Raw genomic sequence first — 18,127 nt, 5'->3', positions numbered from 1 at the left:
TGCATGCAGCCAACAAGCATATGGAAAAAAGCTCAATATTACTGATCATTAGAGAAATGCAAATCAAAAATACAAGGAGATACCATCTCACACCAGTCCGAATGGCTATTGTTAAAAAGTAAAAAACTAGTAGATACTGGTGAGGTTGCAGAGAAAAGGAAATACTTATATACTGTTGGTGGGAGTGTAAATTAGTTCAGCCATTGTGGAAAACAGTATGGCAGTTCCTCAAAGAGCTAAAAGCAGAACTGCTATTTGACCCAGCAATCCCATTACTGGGTATATACTCAGAGGAATATAAAGCATTCTACCATAAAGATGCATGCGAATGTTCATTGCAGCATTTTTTCACAATAGCAAAGACAGGGAATAACCTAAATGCTCATCAGTGACAGATTGGATAAAGGGAATGTGGTACATGTATACCATGGATACTATGCAGCCATAAAAAAGAATGAGATCATGTCTTTTGTGGGAACACAGATGAAGCTGGAGGCTATTATCTTTAACAAACTAAAGCAGGAAAGACAACCAAATACTGCATGTTTTCACTTACAAGTGGGAGCTAGATGATGAGAACTCATGAACACAAGGAAACAACAGACACTGGGTCTGCTTAAGGGTGGAGGGTGATAACTACTGGGTACTGAACTTAATTCCTTGGTAATGAAATAATCTGTACAACAAACCCCTGTGACATGAATTTACCTGTGGAACAAACCTTCACATGTACCCCTGAACTTAAAAGTTAAAAAAATGTAGTATTTCTAGAACATATACGTGAAGATCAAAGTTATGACACTTTTAGTTTGAGTAAAAATACATACTTATTTAAAACTTACTTTGTTATTGAAACCATCTTGAATATTAAAATTTGTTTCACATACATTTAAAGGTATAATATGAACATGTAAAAATAAATTGTTATTTTTATATGATCTATATAAGAGAGTCAGTGCTACCTTGACTTACTAAGGACAATCTAGGTGTTTTGTTATGGATTTCCAAAGTACAGTGTGGTTGATCACAAGTTATTTTTATATGTTCAATTATATAACTTGTTAGTTTAGTATCAAAATTAAGTAGGAGCTGCATGAAACTTCATTATAAAACTGTTCAATGCTTTTATTCCAATGTCTATAAAGAAACTTTAAAAACTCTCTTATAGTCCTGTTTGATTTATTTAAATATAGAGAATTATCTTACAGGATTTATTGCAAGTATTTAAAAGAGGATGATTGTTGCTATTTTTTCTCAAGGAATTCGTTTAATTGCTTTAGACAATGTGTTAACAGATTTTTGTTTCCTCTCAGGCTATTACTTAAGCTGTAGCAGCTTAAGCTTTGCTCACTTCAGCTAATGAAGACTAATACCATTGTGTTCCTGCCAGTTCAATTCTTTCTAATTTAGCTTTTCTAAGATAATGCCTGTTAATAAGCAAAGTCATAGATGAACAGAGGATAAAAACAATTCTGTGCTTCATTAACCATCAATCTGTAGCCTTTCTTCTGTTGCCTTAACGTGGAAGGAATGGTTAGTTTAAAAAAATGTTAGCTTTTATGAGTTGTTTGTTTATGAGTTGTTTTATGTGATGGAGTGATTCTAATGTCAGGAACAGATCTTTGGGGCAATTTTCCTTAATGCAGTATGTGAAAAACAAGCCATAATAAATATTACATGAACACATAAACATGCTAAAGTTTGTGTTTTTATTAAAGATGAGGGAAAATGACATTCTAACCACCATATTTAGTCACGTTTAGGTAAAATGAACCTTGAGTATCTAAGGTATATGATTACATTGATCAACTAAGATCCCTCTACTGTAGTTACTATTTTTTCTTTACACTTATTTTTAAATGATAGTTTACATTTACAACTAGCTGGCCAATCTTTGAGATGTATTATAAATGAAAGGCTGGTTAGCACAGAAAAACTGGTAGATAATAAAGGAAAGATATATGGGATTGTAGCTCTAATGTAGGTCGAGTTGTCAATCTGGGGATTTGTTTTTAGCAGTTGTACCTGTTTTACTGCAGAGACTTGAGGAGACATGTTTTTATTCTTTTGTTCCTAAAAGTATTCAGGTGTGCTTGCTTACTTGCCCAAAGTACTGTAAATAACTTTTCATAAAATAATGAATTGGAATTTATTTTGAACCTATACAATTTAGAATGGGTTTATGTTGGGTTACAAATTTATGCTCAATATTATAGTCTCTTGGAAATGTGCCTCTTTAATAAATATTACTTTTTCTCTCCAGTGAAGGGTTGTAAGAGAGATTTAGTGCTACCTTGACTTACTAAGGACAATCTAGGTGTTTTGTTATGGATTTCCAAAGTACAGTATGGTTGATTACAATGAGATATTTTCTTTTGGCATTTAAAGGAGTTTATTTGTAAAGTCTTTATCTGAAGTTGTTGCAAAAAATATAATTACTTTTTACCTCACTTGGAATCAGGAAGTTTAGAATTCACCATGGTTTAACCTGTTAGTGATAGAAAATATTTTTTAAAAATAAGCTATATTTAGTGATTTTATTAAATTGGTAAATTCTAATGAACGCATATTTATTTTGTTTTCTATGCAGCATCATTAGTTATTCCTGCTGGTAGAACTCTTCCAAGTTTTACTACAGCAGAACTGGTATGTAGCTTACTTAAAATATATTTTAAAAGATATGCCCCACTGTTAGTGAGTGGTGGCAAAATGCTGAACGTAGATGTAATTTCTTACCCTCCAGCTGAAAGTGAAAAAATGTGGCTGGGCACGGTGGCTCATGCTTGTAATCCCAACACTTTGGGAGGCTGAGGCAGGTGGATCACCTGAGATCAGGAGTTTGAGACCAGCTTGGCCAACTGGCGAAACCTTGTCTCTACTAAAAAGTACAAAAATTAGCCGGGCCTAGTGGCGGGCACCTATAATCCCAGCTACTCAGGAGGCTGAGGCATGAGAATCGCTTGAACCTGGGAGGTGGAGGTTGCAGTGAGCCGAGATCATGCCATCGCACTCCAGCCTGGGTGACAAGAGCGAAATTCTGTCTCAAAGGAAAAAAAAAAAAAGAAACAAAAGATGTGGTAAAGAGTGGGGCGACAGAATAACATCTATAGCATAGATGTAATAAAACTCAGAAGTTTCAGAATTGACATTTTCTTGCCAAGTTTTCCTGTCTTACAGACAGGTCATTAGCATCTTCCAAGACTATACCTACAAGGTTAGGAAATGTCTGAAGTTATGTTGTATGAGGTTTTAATACACTGTGTAATGTTATATCCTTGTTACATCCTAAATAGATAATTTTGAGTTTTTTTTTTTTCTGATTTTTTTTCCCCTCCAGAATGGAGCAACATCATAGTTTTTACTTTAATTAAACTGGAATATGTTTGTCATTTTGTACCTTTGTGAAGTACAGCTTGTTAATATTTTTCCCCTTAGTACTTGGAGGCAGAGGATAAATGTACATGTTAACATAGAAAACCAAGTAGTTTTTCGGGTAGAGAAGAATAGCAGCTTTTCACTTTTATCTTTCTTCCATAGTACTGAGAGTATATACTAACTGTTTTTAATTTTCTTTCTGCCCATAGGTTGCCTTTCTAGGGCAAATGCTTAGTGGGCTAGTTATTTCCATTTCTTCACTAAGAACAGCCAAAACCACACACCTTAATAGGATTTTTGGAAAGAATGGTGCTGCTTTTGATAGGAGACCAATGAAGAAATACCTCTGCCTTTGGAATTCAAGGAAATACTTTTTTCCTGTTTAAATAAATAATAAGCTTATATTAATAAAAAGTAAAAATAGGCTGAGCACAGTGGCTCACACCTGTAATCTCAGTGTTTTGGGAGACTGAGGTACTGGTCACCATAGCAAGACCATATCACTACAGTTTTTTTTTTTTTTGAGACAGAGTCTCACTCTGTCATCCAAGGCTAGAGTGTGGTGGCATGATCTTGGCTCACTGCAACCTCTGCCTCCCAGGTTCAGGTGATTCTTCTGCTTCAGCCTCCTGAGTAGCTGAGATTACAGATGCCTACCACCACGCCCAACTAATTTTTTGTATTTTAGTTGAGACGGGGTTTCACCATGTTGGCCAGGGTGGTCTCAAACTCCTGACCTCAAGTGATCCACCCGCCTTGACCTCCCAAAGTGCTGGGATTACAGGTGTGAGCCACCATGCCCGGCCTGTACAAAATTTTTTTAAAAAAATTAGCTGAGCATGGTGGTGTGTGCTTGTAGTCCTGGCTACTTGAGAGGCTGAGGCAGGAGGATCACTTGAGCCTAGGAATTGGAGGTTACAGTGAGTTATGACTGCACCACTGCTCTTCAGCCTGGGCCACAGAATGAAACCCTGTCTCTTAAAAGTAAAAAAGCAAAACATTTATAAATAAAAGAAAGAGCTCTGTAGTCTTATACTCCAAGAATAAACGTTTTAACTGTTTGATGTTTATCCATCCAGACTTCTTTCATGAAAGCTATATTAGTTTTCAGGGTAAAAAGTATGAATACTCTTTTTACTGTTTCTGTAATTTCTGTTTTCTAATTTAGTAATACAGACGTACTGCTTTCAATTTCAGTTAGTACACATTGGCCTTAGTGGATGTAACACAGTTTAATTAACAAACTTTTGTTGGTGAACATTTAAATTATTTCCAGCATTTTTCTAATATAGTATTCCATTGGTTATGCTTGTATATATTTCTGCGTGTTTGTGTGATAATCAGGACAAATTTCTAAAAGTAGAATTCCTGGGTCAAAGGTCATATGTATTTTCAATTTTGGTATATATATTGCAAAAATTACTCTCCAAAAGGATTGTACCAATATACATTCATACAAACAGTGGTTTGAGAAAACCAATTTTTATCACATTCTCAACAACACTGGATGTTATCAATCTTTCAAATTTTTGCAGATCTGAGAATCAATGGCCTTGCGAAGCTATGTCTTGGGCAAGTTTTTTGAGTCAATGTTTATACTGTTCATTAGGACTTACTGACTTCTTTGCTAATAACTGTAGAATAGGATTCCTCTTGATCCTTAATGGGTTGATCAATATCGAAAAACTGTTTTATTCAAAGAACTCAGCCCTAATGTTAAATGTTAAGTATTGTCAAACTATTGTCCACAATCAGATTTTTTGACTCCCTATGAGATCAGGGAAAAAAAGATACAAGTAAAGTCCTTTTCTAACTTTCTGATATAAATTTCTTATATCTAGGGTACTTCAAACTCCAGTGCAAACTTTACTTTTCCTGGTTATCCCATTCATGTACCAGCAGGTGTGACACTACAGACTGTATCTGGTGAGAGTATATTCTAAGAATATTTTTGTTTTTAGCATTGGTACTATTTTTTGGACGTTAAGCTTCATGATTTTTTAATAGATTATATACCAGAAGTTATAAGAACTTTTAATAAAATAGATTTTAGAAGTAATGATAAATGGTGGTTTTCATTGTTATGGAGACAGTCTACCATAAAAGACATTGTACTAGGCCTGTCCTGTATTTCCTTCCCAGTTCTCTTTCCCAACATTGTATAGGGGTTCTTTGTATGTATTTTTTCTAATTCAAGTCAGTTATCTAAATTTTAACAAATACAAAATAAAATAATTTACCTGCATTCCTGCTAGCTCTAATTACGGACTAAAGATTAGGTTGATCCACCTTTGTCCCCTTTCTTAGTAGAGGTTGCATGGTCTGATAGAACAAACAACAGTTTTGAGGTTAACCAGTCTCTGCTTTTCAGAGCACCATCTCTTGATTTTGAAGAGGATCATACCTCTTCTTTGGGTTGTTGTAAAGTTTAAGTAAAGCACCTAACTCAGTGCTCAAAAATAAGTCCTTTATTTTTTTTCTTTTTTTTTGAGACAGAGTCTCGCTCTGTCGCCCAGGCTGGAGTGCAGTGACTTGATCTTGGCTCACTGCAAGCTCCGCCTCCCGGGTTCACGCTATTCTCCTGCCTCAGCCTCCTGAGTAGCTGGGACTACAGGTGCCCGCCACCACGCCCGTCTAATTTTTTGTATTTTTAGTACAGACAGGGTTTCGCCGTGTTAGCCAGGAGGTTCTCGATCTCCAGACCTTGTGATCCAGCCGCCTAGGCCTCCCAAAGTGCTGTGATTATAGGCATGAGCCACCGCACCCAGCCTTTTTTTTTCTTTTATAGTGTTATTTTAAAGGAAGAAAGGAGAAGAAATTTGATTACTTTTGAAATCATTAAACTCTCTTTTGGATAGCATTTTCTTGTTATATGGCATTTTAAATATATGAAGTTATATTTTACATGATTATGTTTGTTAAAATCCAGTTTTTGGTTGATAACATTAATTTATCGAACAATGGAAGAGGTTCATGGATTAAATATTGGTGGCCTTTTTGTATCTCAGAGTGTGACATATAAACAATTGTGGGAGAAGTCTGGAATTAAAGCTAAACATACATAATTAAAAAATAAGAATTTATATATTGATTGTAGAAAATCCAAAAATGTCTGAAGAATAAAAGAAAAACCCCTAGAGATAACCACCATTAACATATCAGTATATTTTTTTCCAGCCTGTTGTGGATGAGATTTTTTTTGTGATTGTTGTCAAAGGAAATTTTAATTCTATTATACTTACAAGATTGTTTCCTCCTTTTTAAGGTCACCTTTATAAAGTCAATGTACCAATTATGGTGACACAGACTTCTGGAAGAGCAGGTATTCTTCAGCATCCAATTCAGCAAGTATTTCAACAGCTTGGCCAGCCTTCAGTAATACAAACTAGTGTTCCACAATTAAATCCATGCTCTCTTCAAGCAACTACTGAAAAATCACAGAGAATTGAAACTGTGCTACAGCAACCCACAGTTCTACCTTCTGGGCCAGTAGATAGGAAACACTTAGAAAATGCCGCCAGTGATATACTTGTATCTCCTGGAAATGAGCATAAAATCGTGCCTGAAGCTTTGTTACGTCATCAGGAAAGTTCTCAGTATGTCAATCTTCCAGGTGTTGTATTTTCTCCACAGGTCTCTCAAACAAATCCTAATGTGGAGTCAGTGCTCAGTGGTTCAGCTAGCATGACTCAAAATCTGCATGATGAGTCCCTCTCCACAAGCCCTCATGGGGCTCTCCACCAGCACGTGACTGATATTCAGCTTCATATTCTTAAAAATGGGATGTATGGATGTGAATCTGTAAAGCAACCAAGAAATACAGAGGAACCCAGCAACATACCTGTATCAGAGAAGGTATAGTTCTGTGTCCAACTTCTTGGTATCGGGACAGACAGTGGCCAGTGATTGGATATCCTGAGTATTTTCAAGCTATAATGTTAATCAGAATTATATATATTTTGTTTTGTTTTTTCCTTTAGAAGATTATTTCTTTTTTCTATTGATTAAAAAAATTTTTAATTGTGATAAAATACACGTAACATAAAATTTACCAACTTAACCATTTCTAAATGTACAGATCAGTAGTGTTATATACATCCACATGTGGTACAACCAAGAAGATTGTATCTTTATTGTTGTTTTTAATATGACCATCAGTTCTTAAAATATTCATGCTTAGCATTTCTAAAGTTTTCATTTCAATAGATGAATTAGAATACTTCTTTAGAGAAAATGCATTTGTTTTAAAAGGTAATCTATTTACCAGTCTCTTACATTGGGAAACTTGTTTTTTGTCTGCAGATAAAAATTAAAAGACCCAGAAATCCATACCAGTAGTTTATGGAATGTTTTGAGATAATTAATTATCAAATGTAATATACAAAAGAAGCCCACAAAGTATTTTTTTTCCTGCTCTACCTAATTTTTCTGAATTCTTATATGGAAACTTTTCCCTACATGAGGGATTATGTTGCTAGTAATTTTGTTTCTCCCTGCCTACTAAAATACTAGTTTTACTTAATTTCTTTTGGTATTGAAACTACAAAAAATTAGCTTATAGTTAACTTTTGATACCAAAAATAGGTCTGAATTATTAATTTTCAAGGAATTAATAGTAATGGCAGAAAGATTCTTGGATAATTTTGGATTATAAAAATTAAAAAAATTACATTCTTTTTACAAAGATGAAATACATCTTGTGGCTAATTCTAGTTATACAATTTAGGACATGTGAAAAATACTTAAAGGTTTTTGCTCCAGCTAATGGTTTAGCCATCATCCAGAGCCACTGTACAAGTCTGTAGCAATGGACAGTTAAGCACCACCTTAATATTTTATCTTCAAGATATTTAAATTTTGCTACTTAGGAAAAGATATAGGGCATAGTGAAAGCCCATAAACAAAGAAAATGATGATCAGAAACTATTTGACCTGTTTTATAATGTTTCAGATATTTAATGAAACCTGTTCAAGATCTCTGAGCAAATCTGTTGTTAGTTTTGCTGTAAGTGTTCATACTAAAATGTTTTATTGACTTTTTAAATTTTTTTTTACGTAATATATAACATTTAGTAAATAAATGTAGGCTAAACTAATAATTATGAAACATTTGGTTTTGAGGTAAAACTAACTACAAATGTAAAATGTTTGTTTTCATCACTAATACTTTTGGAGGCACTTTTTGCCTGGATTCTGTGTGAACTTTGCAGATGTTTGGTGTGATGAGTCAAGGACTTACTCTACTGTTATGTGTTGTATGTCATCATGCCCTTTTTCTGATATGGGGAAATAGATTAGTTAAGGGATATTAATCAAGGATTGATTAGGGGTAGTGGTTGAGAACATAAGCTTTGAAACCACAGTAGGTTCAAATTCTAGGTTCACTACTTGCAAGCAAACTGTGTAACATTACTCACTGAAATTCAGTTTTAGTCTTTAAATTGGCCCTAATACCAACCTTGTAATTTTGAGAATTATCAGAGATAATATATATTGAGTATTTAAAGCTTCTGGCACCATAGTAAGCTTTAGATTAGTGCTATTATGCTCTATGAGCTTGTAATATATTGGGTAACTTTTCATGTAACTTGTTAGTTTTAAAAAAGGTCTATATCTAAAACACAAAAATATAAACATATGAGAGTATATATAAAATGCTGATTGATTTATTGTAAGTTACCTTTGAGACAGTAAGCAGTTTGGTAAGTTTATGCTGAACTAATTTTCAAAGACTTTACAAGTAGTTTTTCTTTTTATAAGTAGCTTAAAGCAAGTTATAATCAACTCTACTCATTTACTTTTCCTATGTTGTAAACTACTGGAGAGCTTTTGGATCTATAGGTTTAAGAAGTAAGGATCTATGTGGGTTTAACATTCTGTTTCACAAAATATATTCTTGATAACTTTTGATTCTGCCCCTTGTAACTTCTGTTCTATTTTCTTTGTCTGAATTTGACTCTTCTGGGTACTTTAAAGATGGAATCATACAATGTTTGCCCTTTCGTGACTATCTTATTTCACTTAGCATAATGTTTTCAAGGTTAGTCCATATTGTAACATGCGTCAGAATTTCATTCCTTTTTAAGGCTGAATTATGTGAATTTGATAATTTTTAAATTTTGTAAATATTCCTGGAATCTGTTTCTTCTTCTCCACTCCTAGTGCCATTGCCCTAATTGTTTCTCATGTGGGATAATTTTATCTGACTAATTTATCAGTGTGTAGTCTCTTCTACCTCTTACTCTGCTCCTGCCAATCCATCCGTCCTACAGGTCAAAGGCCTAGGCTTCAGGGATCAGAATTGTTTTGAATCCCTTCTCTATTCCTTAATAATTATATGACTTAGAGAAGTTACTCATTTGTAAAATAAAGATAATAGTATCTACCATATAATTGTGGTAGGATTAGTTAAGACAATCAATGAAAAGTGCTCAGCAGCACACTGGCACCGTGGTAAATGCTCAGTGCATGTTAGCACTCTCTTCCTGGTGGCTTCCAGAGATCTGTCCCAAATGCAGCCTGATTGTGTCTTTCTGCACTTAACACATCACTGACTGCCCTTCACCTATAATAAATAAACTTCAGGCACCTTAATATACATACACAAAGCATATTACACGTTCTTTCTCTGCCAAAGTTTCCTATTTATTCTTCCTTCCTCACATGAATATTCTTTATTGGGAACTGGTAACCGTGAGTGATTCTTGGTTTTTAACCTTGTTGTTTCCTACTTTTCTTTTTGCTTTTGTCATCCCCCCTATTTGATGCCTGGAGTTTCTTCCCACCATCCTTTCCTCTGGTTAATTCCTGCTTATTCATTACTTCCTTCAGAAATCTTCAGTACTTCTCCACCTAATTTTTCCTTCATTATTAAATTGGATGTAGCTCTTCTGTTTTGTCGCCTGAAGCATGTCTGTCATAATGTAGTTCAAAGATATATTGATATGTTTTCTTTGCATTGACAGGTACATTTATCTTTGCATATGCAGTAATCTAAGAATATATACACACTCGTGTGTACTAGAGTGTAAGCTTTTAAGGATGGGATCTAGAATTAGTTTATTTGGCTCAGTAGTTCTCAATCCTGGCTGAATGATAAAATCACTGGGCCATTAAAGGAAAGTGCACGTCTACCCCAAGAGATTTAAATCTAATTAATCTGGAATGGGGTTCAGTCGTCAATATTTAAGAGCTTCTGAAGTGATTGTAATATATAGTCAAGGCTAAGAACCACTGATGTAGCTCAAAATCAATGTATGAGTGAAAAATGGAGTGAAAGGATAAGAGAATATATAACTCCTAAGTGAGAGTTTTCATTTTTCTTCTAAGTCTGCACGTATTCCTCTAAAAGATAAAATGTCCTATCAATAATTATTTGACTTTATAATTCATTTAAATTGAGTAAATACTTTTTGAGTCTCTGTATGCCATTATGAAATTAATATATCAAAGTCAGAGATATTTAAACCAGATATGTGACTTTTTCATTATAAGAAGAAAGCCAATTTAACAAAATAATTTTTTATATCTGTCAAAATATATTAAGATATATTTCATTCCAAATAAGAGTGAAGTAGCATGGGATGCTACTGTACATGGTCAGGTAATATATAATTATCATTGTTACTATCTTGTAATAGATTAAATTCTTGTTAAGAATAAAAGAAAATATGTGCTGCCATTACAATTATAGGCCACTGAATTTGACATAATTTAGGCTGAAAATGTGAAAAGAATGTGTATTGTAGCCTAGGCTTATCTTGTTTTATATTTATCCCCACATATGGGTATAAAGTTCTGCAAATTTTTACTAGCCATTGGAAAAATATGGTTCTTTCATTGGAGGGAAGCTTAAATGGCAAAGACTGGAAGCTGGATTTGGCAAACAAAGCTTTATCATGAAGCATCCTATTTACTTGCTTATTATACTACCCAGTCATGGAAGCCACATACAATCAAAGACACCATGGTTAAGCTGAGAATATTGGACATTATTGAGCTGGTTTGTTTTAGAGCAGAGAAAAAAAACGGAAGCATTTCCTCTGTCAGATGACATCATCTGCATTAGAATTGTTGACATTTCTTTCAGGTTTGGCTGGAATTCATAGAAGTATCAGCAGCGACTTTCCTTTAACATTCAACAGGCTAAAAATACCAATGTTTCTTAAGGCTGCCAATATCTGATTTTAATCATTATTTGTACATTGATACCATCAGATAATTTTTATGTTGTGAGCTCTTTTTTTTAAAATTGGAAACTGACATCTTTCTAATAATGAAAAGTTTGGCTAGTAAAATTTGGTACTCTACACCATTGGAGCTCCCGAGATGCCTGGCAAACATGGTTTTGCTGCTTTAGTAAAGAAAGCGTTGCTGTCTATTTCAGCACATGGCATGCATTAGTGCTAAGACATGCCAATAATTCTAAAAGAAGTCTCATCTGCTGACATAAAACTCAAATATATTAGAGCCATGGTTTTGAATTATTGTGTTTCCCAAGACATTTATCAAACAATGTAGGCAGAATATTAAATTCTTCATGCAGAATTTTTCTGGCTGTTGAAAGGAAAATGCTTGAAAGGACCCTTGCTTGATCCTTGGGGAGACATTTACTATTTTTGAGAGGGAGCAAAAGCCCCCTCATAACAATTTGACCTAGAGGAGTTCACTGATGATCTATGTGGTGGATGTTTGGCTATATGAAAGACTTAAATCTTTTCATGGTCCTGCGGTATCAATTATGGATGTTGCTGCACAACTCCTGGCTGTTTTGGTCAAATTACCACTTCAGAAGATATTGGAGTCAGATAATCGTGAATTTTTCAATACCTGGTGGAAGTGCTTCTGAAGAAAAAAGTTGAGAATGATAACTCTTTTGCTGTTATTGAAATTAAATTTAGATTTGTAATTTTAATCCTCTCCCAGAGTAAAGAGGGCCTCACTGATTGAAGGAAGATGGTATGAGGCTACATAAATTCAACTAGAAGAGTCCTAAAATCTTCAGTATTCCTTTATAAGCTTATGCTCATCTGGCAAAGTAACACAGAAGCTCTGCTTCATTTTTCAACAAAAGATCTTATGGTTTAAGGTTTTCAGTACTTGTTGCCATTAAAATGAAAAGCCAGGCTGGGCATGGTGGCTCCTGCCTGTAATCCCAGCACTTTGGGAGGCCAAGGTGGGCGGATCACTTGAGGTTAGGAGTTCGAGACCAGCCTGGTCAATGTGGCGAAACCTCGTTTCTACTAAAAATACAAAAATTAGCAGAGTGTGGTGGCAGGCACCTGTAATCCCAGCTGCTCGGGAGCTGGGGCAAGAGAATCACTTGAACCTGGGAGGCCGAGGTTGTGGTGAGCTAACATCGCGCCACTGCGCTCCAGCTTGGGCAACAGAGCGAGACTCTATCTCAAACAAACAAACAAAAAAACCAATTTCAATGTGTGGTTTAGGCCTAGGAAAAAATCTTATACTAATTGACTTTATTATTATTATTTTTTATATATTTTTGACATGGAGTCTCACTTCGTCACCCAGGCTGGAGTGCTGTAGCGCGATCTTGGCTCACTGCGACCCTCGCCTCCCAGGTTCAAGAGATTCTCCTGCCTCAGCCTCTCAAGTAGCTGGGAGTACAGGCCTACACCACCATGTCCAGCTAATTTTTGTTTTTTTGGTAGACACGGGGGTTTCACCATGTTGGCCAGGCTGGTCTCAAACTAACTGGCTTTAAAATAACTCAAATTTAAAGAGGCATGATATATATACAATAAAATTCATCTTTTAAAAGGTAGTTTTTAGATGTACCATATGAATTTTGACAAACTGAAATTATACAACCCTACCTGAGATAGAGAACATTTTCATTACCTCAGAGTTTCCTCACATGCCTTTGTAGTCAATACCTTCCTTCAGCCCCCAGTTCCTAGCGGTCACTCACTGATCTGTTTTCTTTTGGGATAAGTTTATGGTTTCCAGAATGTTAGACACAATCATGCAGCATGTATTTTCAGCACAATACATTGGAGATACATCCATGCTGTTGCGTGTATGAGTACATTCCATTGTATGGTTATACCACATTTACTTACCAGTTTGACATTTGGGTTGTTTCCAGTTTTTGGTGTTTGTGAATAAAGCCCCTGAAAGGGCCAGGCACTGGGTAATCCCAGCACTTTAGGCAACTGAGATGGTTGAATTACTTGACGTCAGGAATTCGAGATCAGCCTGGCCAACATGGCGAAACCCCATCTCTACTAAAAATACGAAAATTAGCTGGGCATGGTGGTACACGCCTGTAATCCCAGCTACTTGGGAGGCTGAAGCAGGAGAGATAATTGCTTGAACCCAGTGAGCTGATACCATGCCACTGCACTCTAGCCTGGGAGACAGAGTGAGACTCTGTCTCAAAAAACAAACAAACAAACAAAAAACCTGAAAACATTTATGTGTAGGTTTTGTATGTGTAAATACCTAGGAGTGGGGTTGTTAGATAAGATGATAAATGTATGCTTATGAGAAACAGTCAAACTCATTTCCAAGGTGGCTGTATTTCCACCAGCAATGTATGGTGGAATTTTGCATTTCTACCAGCAATGTATAAGATTTGTTGTTGGTACACCACATCCTTGGTAGTTAATGCTATCTTTTGGTAAGGAGAAGTTTTTAATTTTGATGAAGTCCAGTTTATTATTTTTATCTTTTGTTTTCTTTTTCATGTGTCTTATCAAAGGCTGCAGAGATTTTCTTATACTTCTAAATATTGTATAGTTACAGATTTTACATTTAGGCCTGTTGCCCAGGCTGGAGTGCAGTGGCATGATCTCAGCTCATTGGGTTCAAGCGATTCTCCTGTCTCAGTCTCCCGAGAAGCTGGGATTACAGATGCCCACTGCCATGCCTTGCTAATTTTTTGTATTTTTAGTAGAGGCAGGGTTTCACCATATTGGTTGGGCTGGCCTTGAACTCCTGACCTCAGGTGATCCACCTGCCTTAGCCTCCCAAAGTGCTGGGGAAACAGGCATGAGCCACCGTGCCTGGCTGGCTCATTTTTTTTTTTAACATATGGATAGTCAATTGTTTCACCATCGTTTGTTAAAAAGACTGCCCTGTCTCACTGAATTAGCTGTCTGTGCACATTAAGTATCTAAAGCACTTCACCTTTAGTGAAAATTATTACATCTGTGTTGGCTTATTACTGAAGGTTCATTCTGTTTCATTAATTCACGTGACTATCTTTTTGCTAGTACCACACTGTCTTGATTATGGCAAGTTTATAGTAAATCAGAGAGTGTGAATTTCTCAAATTTGTTCTTTTTTCCAAATTGTTTGGGCTATTCTAATTCCTTTGTATTTCCATATAAATGTTAGGATGTGCTTGTCAGTTTCTAAAACGAAAAGTTGCTAAGACTGCTTTGGGTTGTGTTGAATCGGTAGATCAGTAAGGGGAAGTGATGTCTTCACAATATTGAGTCTTCCAATTCAGGGGCATAAGTTTGTTTGTTTGTTTTTTTTAATTTAGGTTTTTGACTTCTCTTACTAATGTTTTCTAGTTTTTAGCATATGCATATTTTATATATTCTATTTTTATCTAAATATTTCATGGTTTTTGGTGCTATTATAAATAGTACCTAAAAATGCCATCAAGAACTTTTTTTTTCCTTCATTTTGTTTTTATTATAGCATGTTTGCTTAATTTACAGCAAGCAGAAAATAAGCTGGGTCTTGTTTTGATCCAAACATTGATGTTTTAAAGGTTATATACAATATTTGTTAAAAAGAACATAAAAATACCTTTTTAGAAGCCTCTATAAGAAAGAAAATATAAAGTTTAATCCCACAACTTTCCTCTTTGCTAGAACTGCAAACTACTGCTACAGTTTTAAATAGACTTTTTGTTGTTTAAACTATACATCCAGGAAAATCTAAAAAAATTAAAGAAATATGCATATAAATGATTGCATAGCAGAACATGAACATTAACTGCAAACAGTAAAGAAATGAAAGTTAGAAATACTATCAAATATGCTAACGTTCTAGAATCAATCCTTTAAAAACATTCCACAAACAGTATTTAAAATCCATCATTGTATTCTTTACAGGCAAAGCCTAGATTACTAAAACCAAAATTGAAAAAAGTAATCCTCTAAAAGGAATTGTTTCTCCATAATTCTTACTTATATCTGTAAGCAAGCAATCTGAGATTTTTAAAGATGCTAGCTTTTTATTCTGAAATGAAATTGGACATGTCAAGTCACTTTTGTCCCCAAAACGATCTTTCAGAGAAATACTAGAAATTATAAATGGTTAAGGGTATTACTTCATTTTTAGTCAGGTACTACAGTGATAATCGAAAGCTCAGAAGACGTGACTCTTGCTTACAACTGGCTAATCCTTTTTCCCAAATTATTTTAAATTTTATGGCACCACAGAATCACCTAGAATGAGTGTTATCTTTCATCTTGCCTCGTATTAAATAAACTGAGGTGTGAAAAGCAGGCCTCCCTCATAAAGAGGCAGACAAATTTTGATACAAATCCATGAGCCAAGTGCTGTAAGCATCAAACTTTCAGTTCTTTTACACTATGCACACACACACGAAACCTACTTGGAAACAATTGCTTCTAACAGCAGTAAGAAAACTAAGCAATATTATGGTCAACAACGTTCCTTAAACTTTAGAATAACTACATAAGAATATTTCTTTCTCCTTAAAATTATTTTTGCCATCATCGACCTGCTCAAATTTTAAGGTGAGTTTTTGTGTTTTCTGTGTTCCAAATCTTCATAGGAATGAGAAGAAAAGCAGTCAAGCCTCCATGTTTCAGTCAAGAACTCAATTACCCAGCTGGTATCATTCCCCAAGACAGTGGGGTTAACAAAAGAACTAATCCACACTGCATCAAAAATAATTATCATTGGCCTAGACATGTGTTTTTTTTTTTTTTTTTTTTTTTTTGAGATGGAGTCTCATTCTGTTGCCCAGGCTGGAGTGCAGTGGCATGATTTTGGCTCACTGCAACATCCACCTCCTGGGTTCAAGCGATTCTCTTGCCTCAGCCTCCTGAGTAGCTGAGATTACAGGTATGCGCCACCACGCCTGGCTAATTTTTGTATTTTTAGTAGAGACGGGGTTTCACCATGTTGGTTAGGCTGGTCTCGAACTCCTGACTTCATGATCCACCCACCTTGGCTTCCCAAAGTGCTGGGATTACAGGTGTGAGCCACTGCGCCTGGCTGGGCCTAGACATCTTGACAAGACATAAAGGTCCACCCTGAACCTACATGTGTCTGAGCAGTCAGTGTTGTATTGTGGCTACTACTTCACTTTTGTATCACTCTATCTTATTAGCAAGCTACATTTCTAGGTTAACAGTTCTACCAAATATGAATATGAAAGTTTATTTTTAATGAGACAATATTGCAAATTGTGGTCAACCAACATCTTTTCACCAAATACTTCAAGCATAAAAAATGAGAATCTTTACAAAAATATATAGAGACACCACAAATTGGTAGCTGCCCATAACATTAGACAAACTGGACTCTTAAGAGTGGCTTCTCAACAGCATATCATTTAATTATAACTGTTGCCTGGTACAGGGAAAACTAACAAGTGTTTTTAAAGCATCATTGCAACATTGTATTCCTGATAATTTAAGTAAACCGAACTATGAGTAAATGAATGATACATGCCTAAAATTGAGCATGGTCTATACTGTCAGTGGCCACTGGACTTAGGACTAGTCCAAGACCTTGATCTAGATTTTGACCTAGACCTAGACTGTGATCTTGACTGAGATTTGGATCTAGGTGATTCTTTTTTCCTTGATTCCTTTTCATATCTTGAGCCAGACTTATAATGTGTTTTGGAATCTGTTTTAGAGGTGCCTCTAGTTTTAGTGTGAGATGCAGACCTAGAACATGATTTAGCTTTCATTTCTTTCTTGGGCTGGGACTTGGACCGTGATCTTGAATTGGATTTTGATCTGGAAAAAGATTGATTTCGATGTTTGAATCTGTCATTGTCGGAATGGCTTCTGCTACGCCGTGGTCTTCCAGTCCGTCTACTGTTTTAGGATGGTACGATCTTCTATAGTTGTAATCAAAAGACCAACTTCTTGATCTCCTCCTTTCATAACTTTGGCTTCTAGAATGCCTGTATCTGTCATAATCATCATAGCCTGAAGAACTGTACACATTCCTCTCTTCCTTGGCTTTCATCTGATTTGGTGTCTTTCAATCCCCCTGGGCAAACTATTTCAATCTGCTGTCCACAAATCCACTTTCTGTCCAAATTATGTAAATCGTCTTTAGCATCACGAACATCTCAGAGACGTGTTGAGGGGATGCAGGCAGTGGGACATGGCTGCGGCATGTCTCAGCCAGACACACTAACGGGCTCAGCAAACCGTGCGTGCCAAGACCATTTTTATTCTTAAGCTTCATTTGCATTGCATTTTTAAAAATATATTTTTAATTAATTCATTAGTTTGTGGAGACAGACAGAGTCTCATTGTGTTATCCAGGTTGGTCTCGAATGTCTGGCCTCAAGCACTTGTCTCACTTTGGCTTCCCAAAGTGCTGGGATTACAGATATATGAGCCACTGTGCCCAGCCTAAAATACATTTTTTAAAAGGTAGAAAAAACTAAAAATTTCTAAGGCATTTGCAGTACATTGCCACAGTATTTTAAAAAGAGATTGTGCCGATTTTTCCTGCCACCAGTACTTTGATCAGTTTTGCCATATAGTTGACACTG

At 35.6% G+C, this 18,127-nt stretch overlaps 1 protein-coding gene and 1 pseudogene across 1 annotated transcript in view; one reads left to right on the top strand and one right to left on the bottom strand.

The window, feature by feature from the left end:
- GTF2A1L (general transcription factor IIA subunit 1 like) overlaps window positions 1-18,127 on the top strand; it is a 61,510-nt gene that overhangs the window by 20,932 nt on the left and 22,451 nt on the right. The window contains exons 4-6 of the mRNA XM_015112323.3: window positions 2,591-2,646; window positions 5,217-5,301; window positions 6,641-7,230. Of these exons, the coding sequence (XP_014967809.1) occupies window positions 2,591-2,646; window positions 5,217-5,301; window positions 6,641-7,230 (731 nt within the window). The remainder of the gene's footprint in view (window positions 1-2,590; window positions 2,647-5,216; window positions 5,302-6,640; window positions 7,231-18,127) is intronic.
- LOC716037 (serine/arginine-rich splicing factor 10 pseudogene) lies at window positions 17,087-17,625 on the bottom strand (annotated as a pseudogene).

Source organism: Macaca mulatta, chromosome 13 (assembly GCF_049350105.2).
Source record: "Macaca mulatta isolate MMU2019108-1 chromosome 13, T2T-MMU8v2.0, whole genome shotgun sequence".
In the NCBI taxonomy this organism is placed as follows: domain Eukaryota; kingdom Metazoa; phylum Chordata; class Mammalia; order Primates; family Cercopithecidae; genus Macaca; species Macaca mulatta.
Note: the sequence above shows the minus strand (reverse complement) of the source record. Positions and strands in the feature narration are given on the sequence as shown.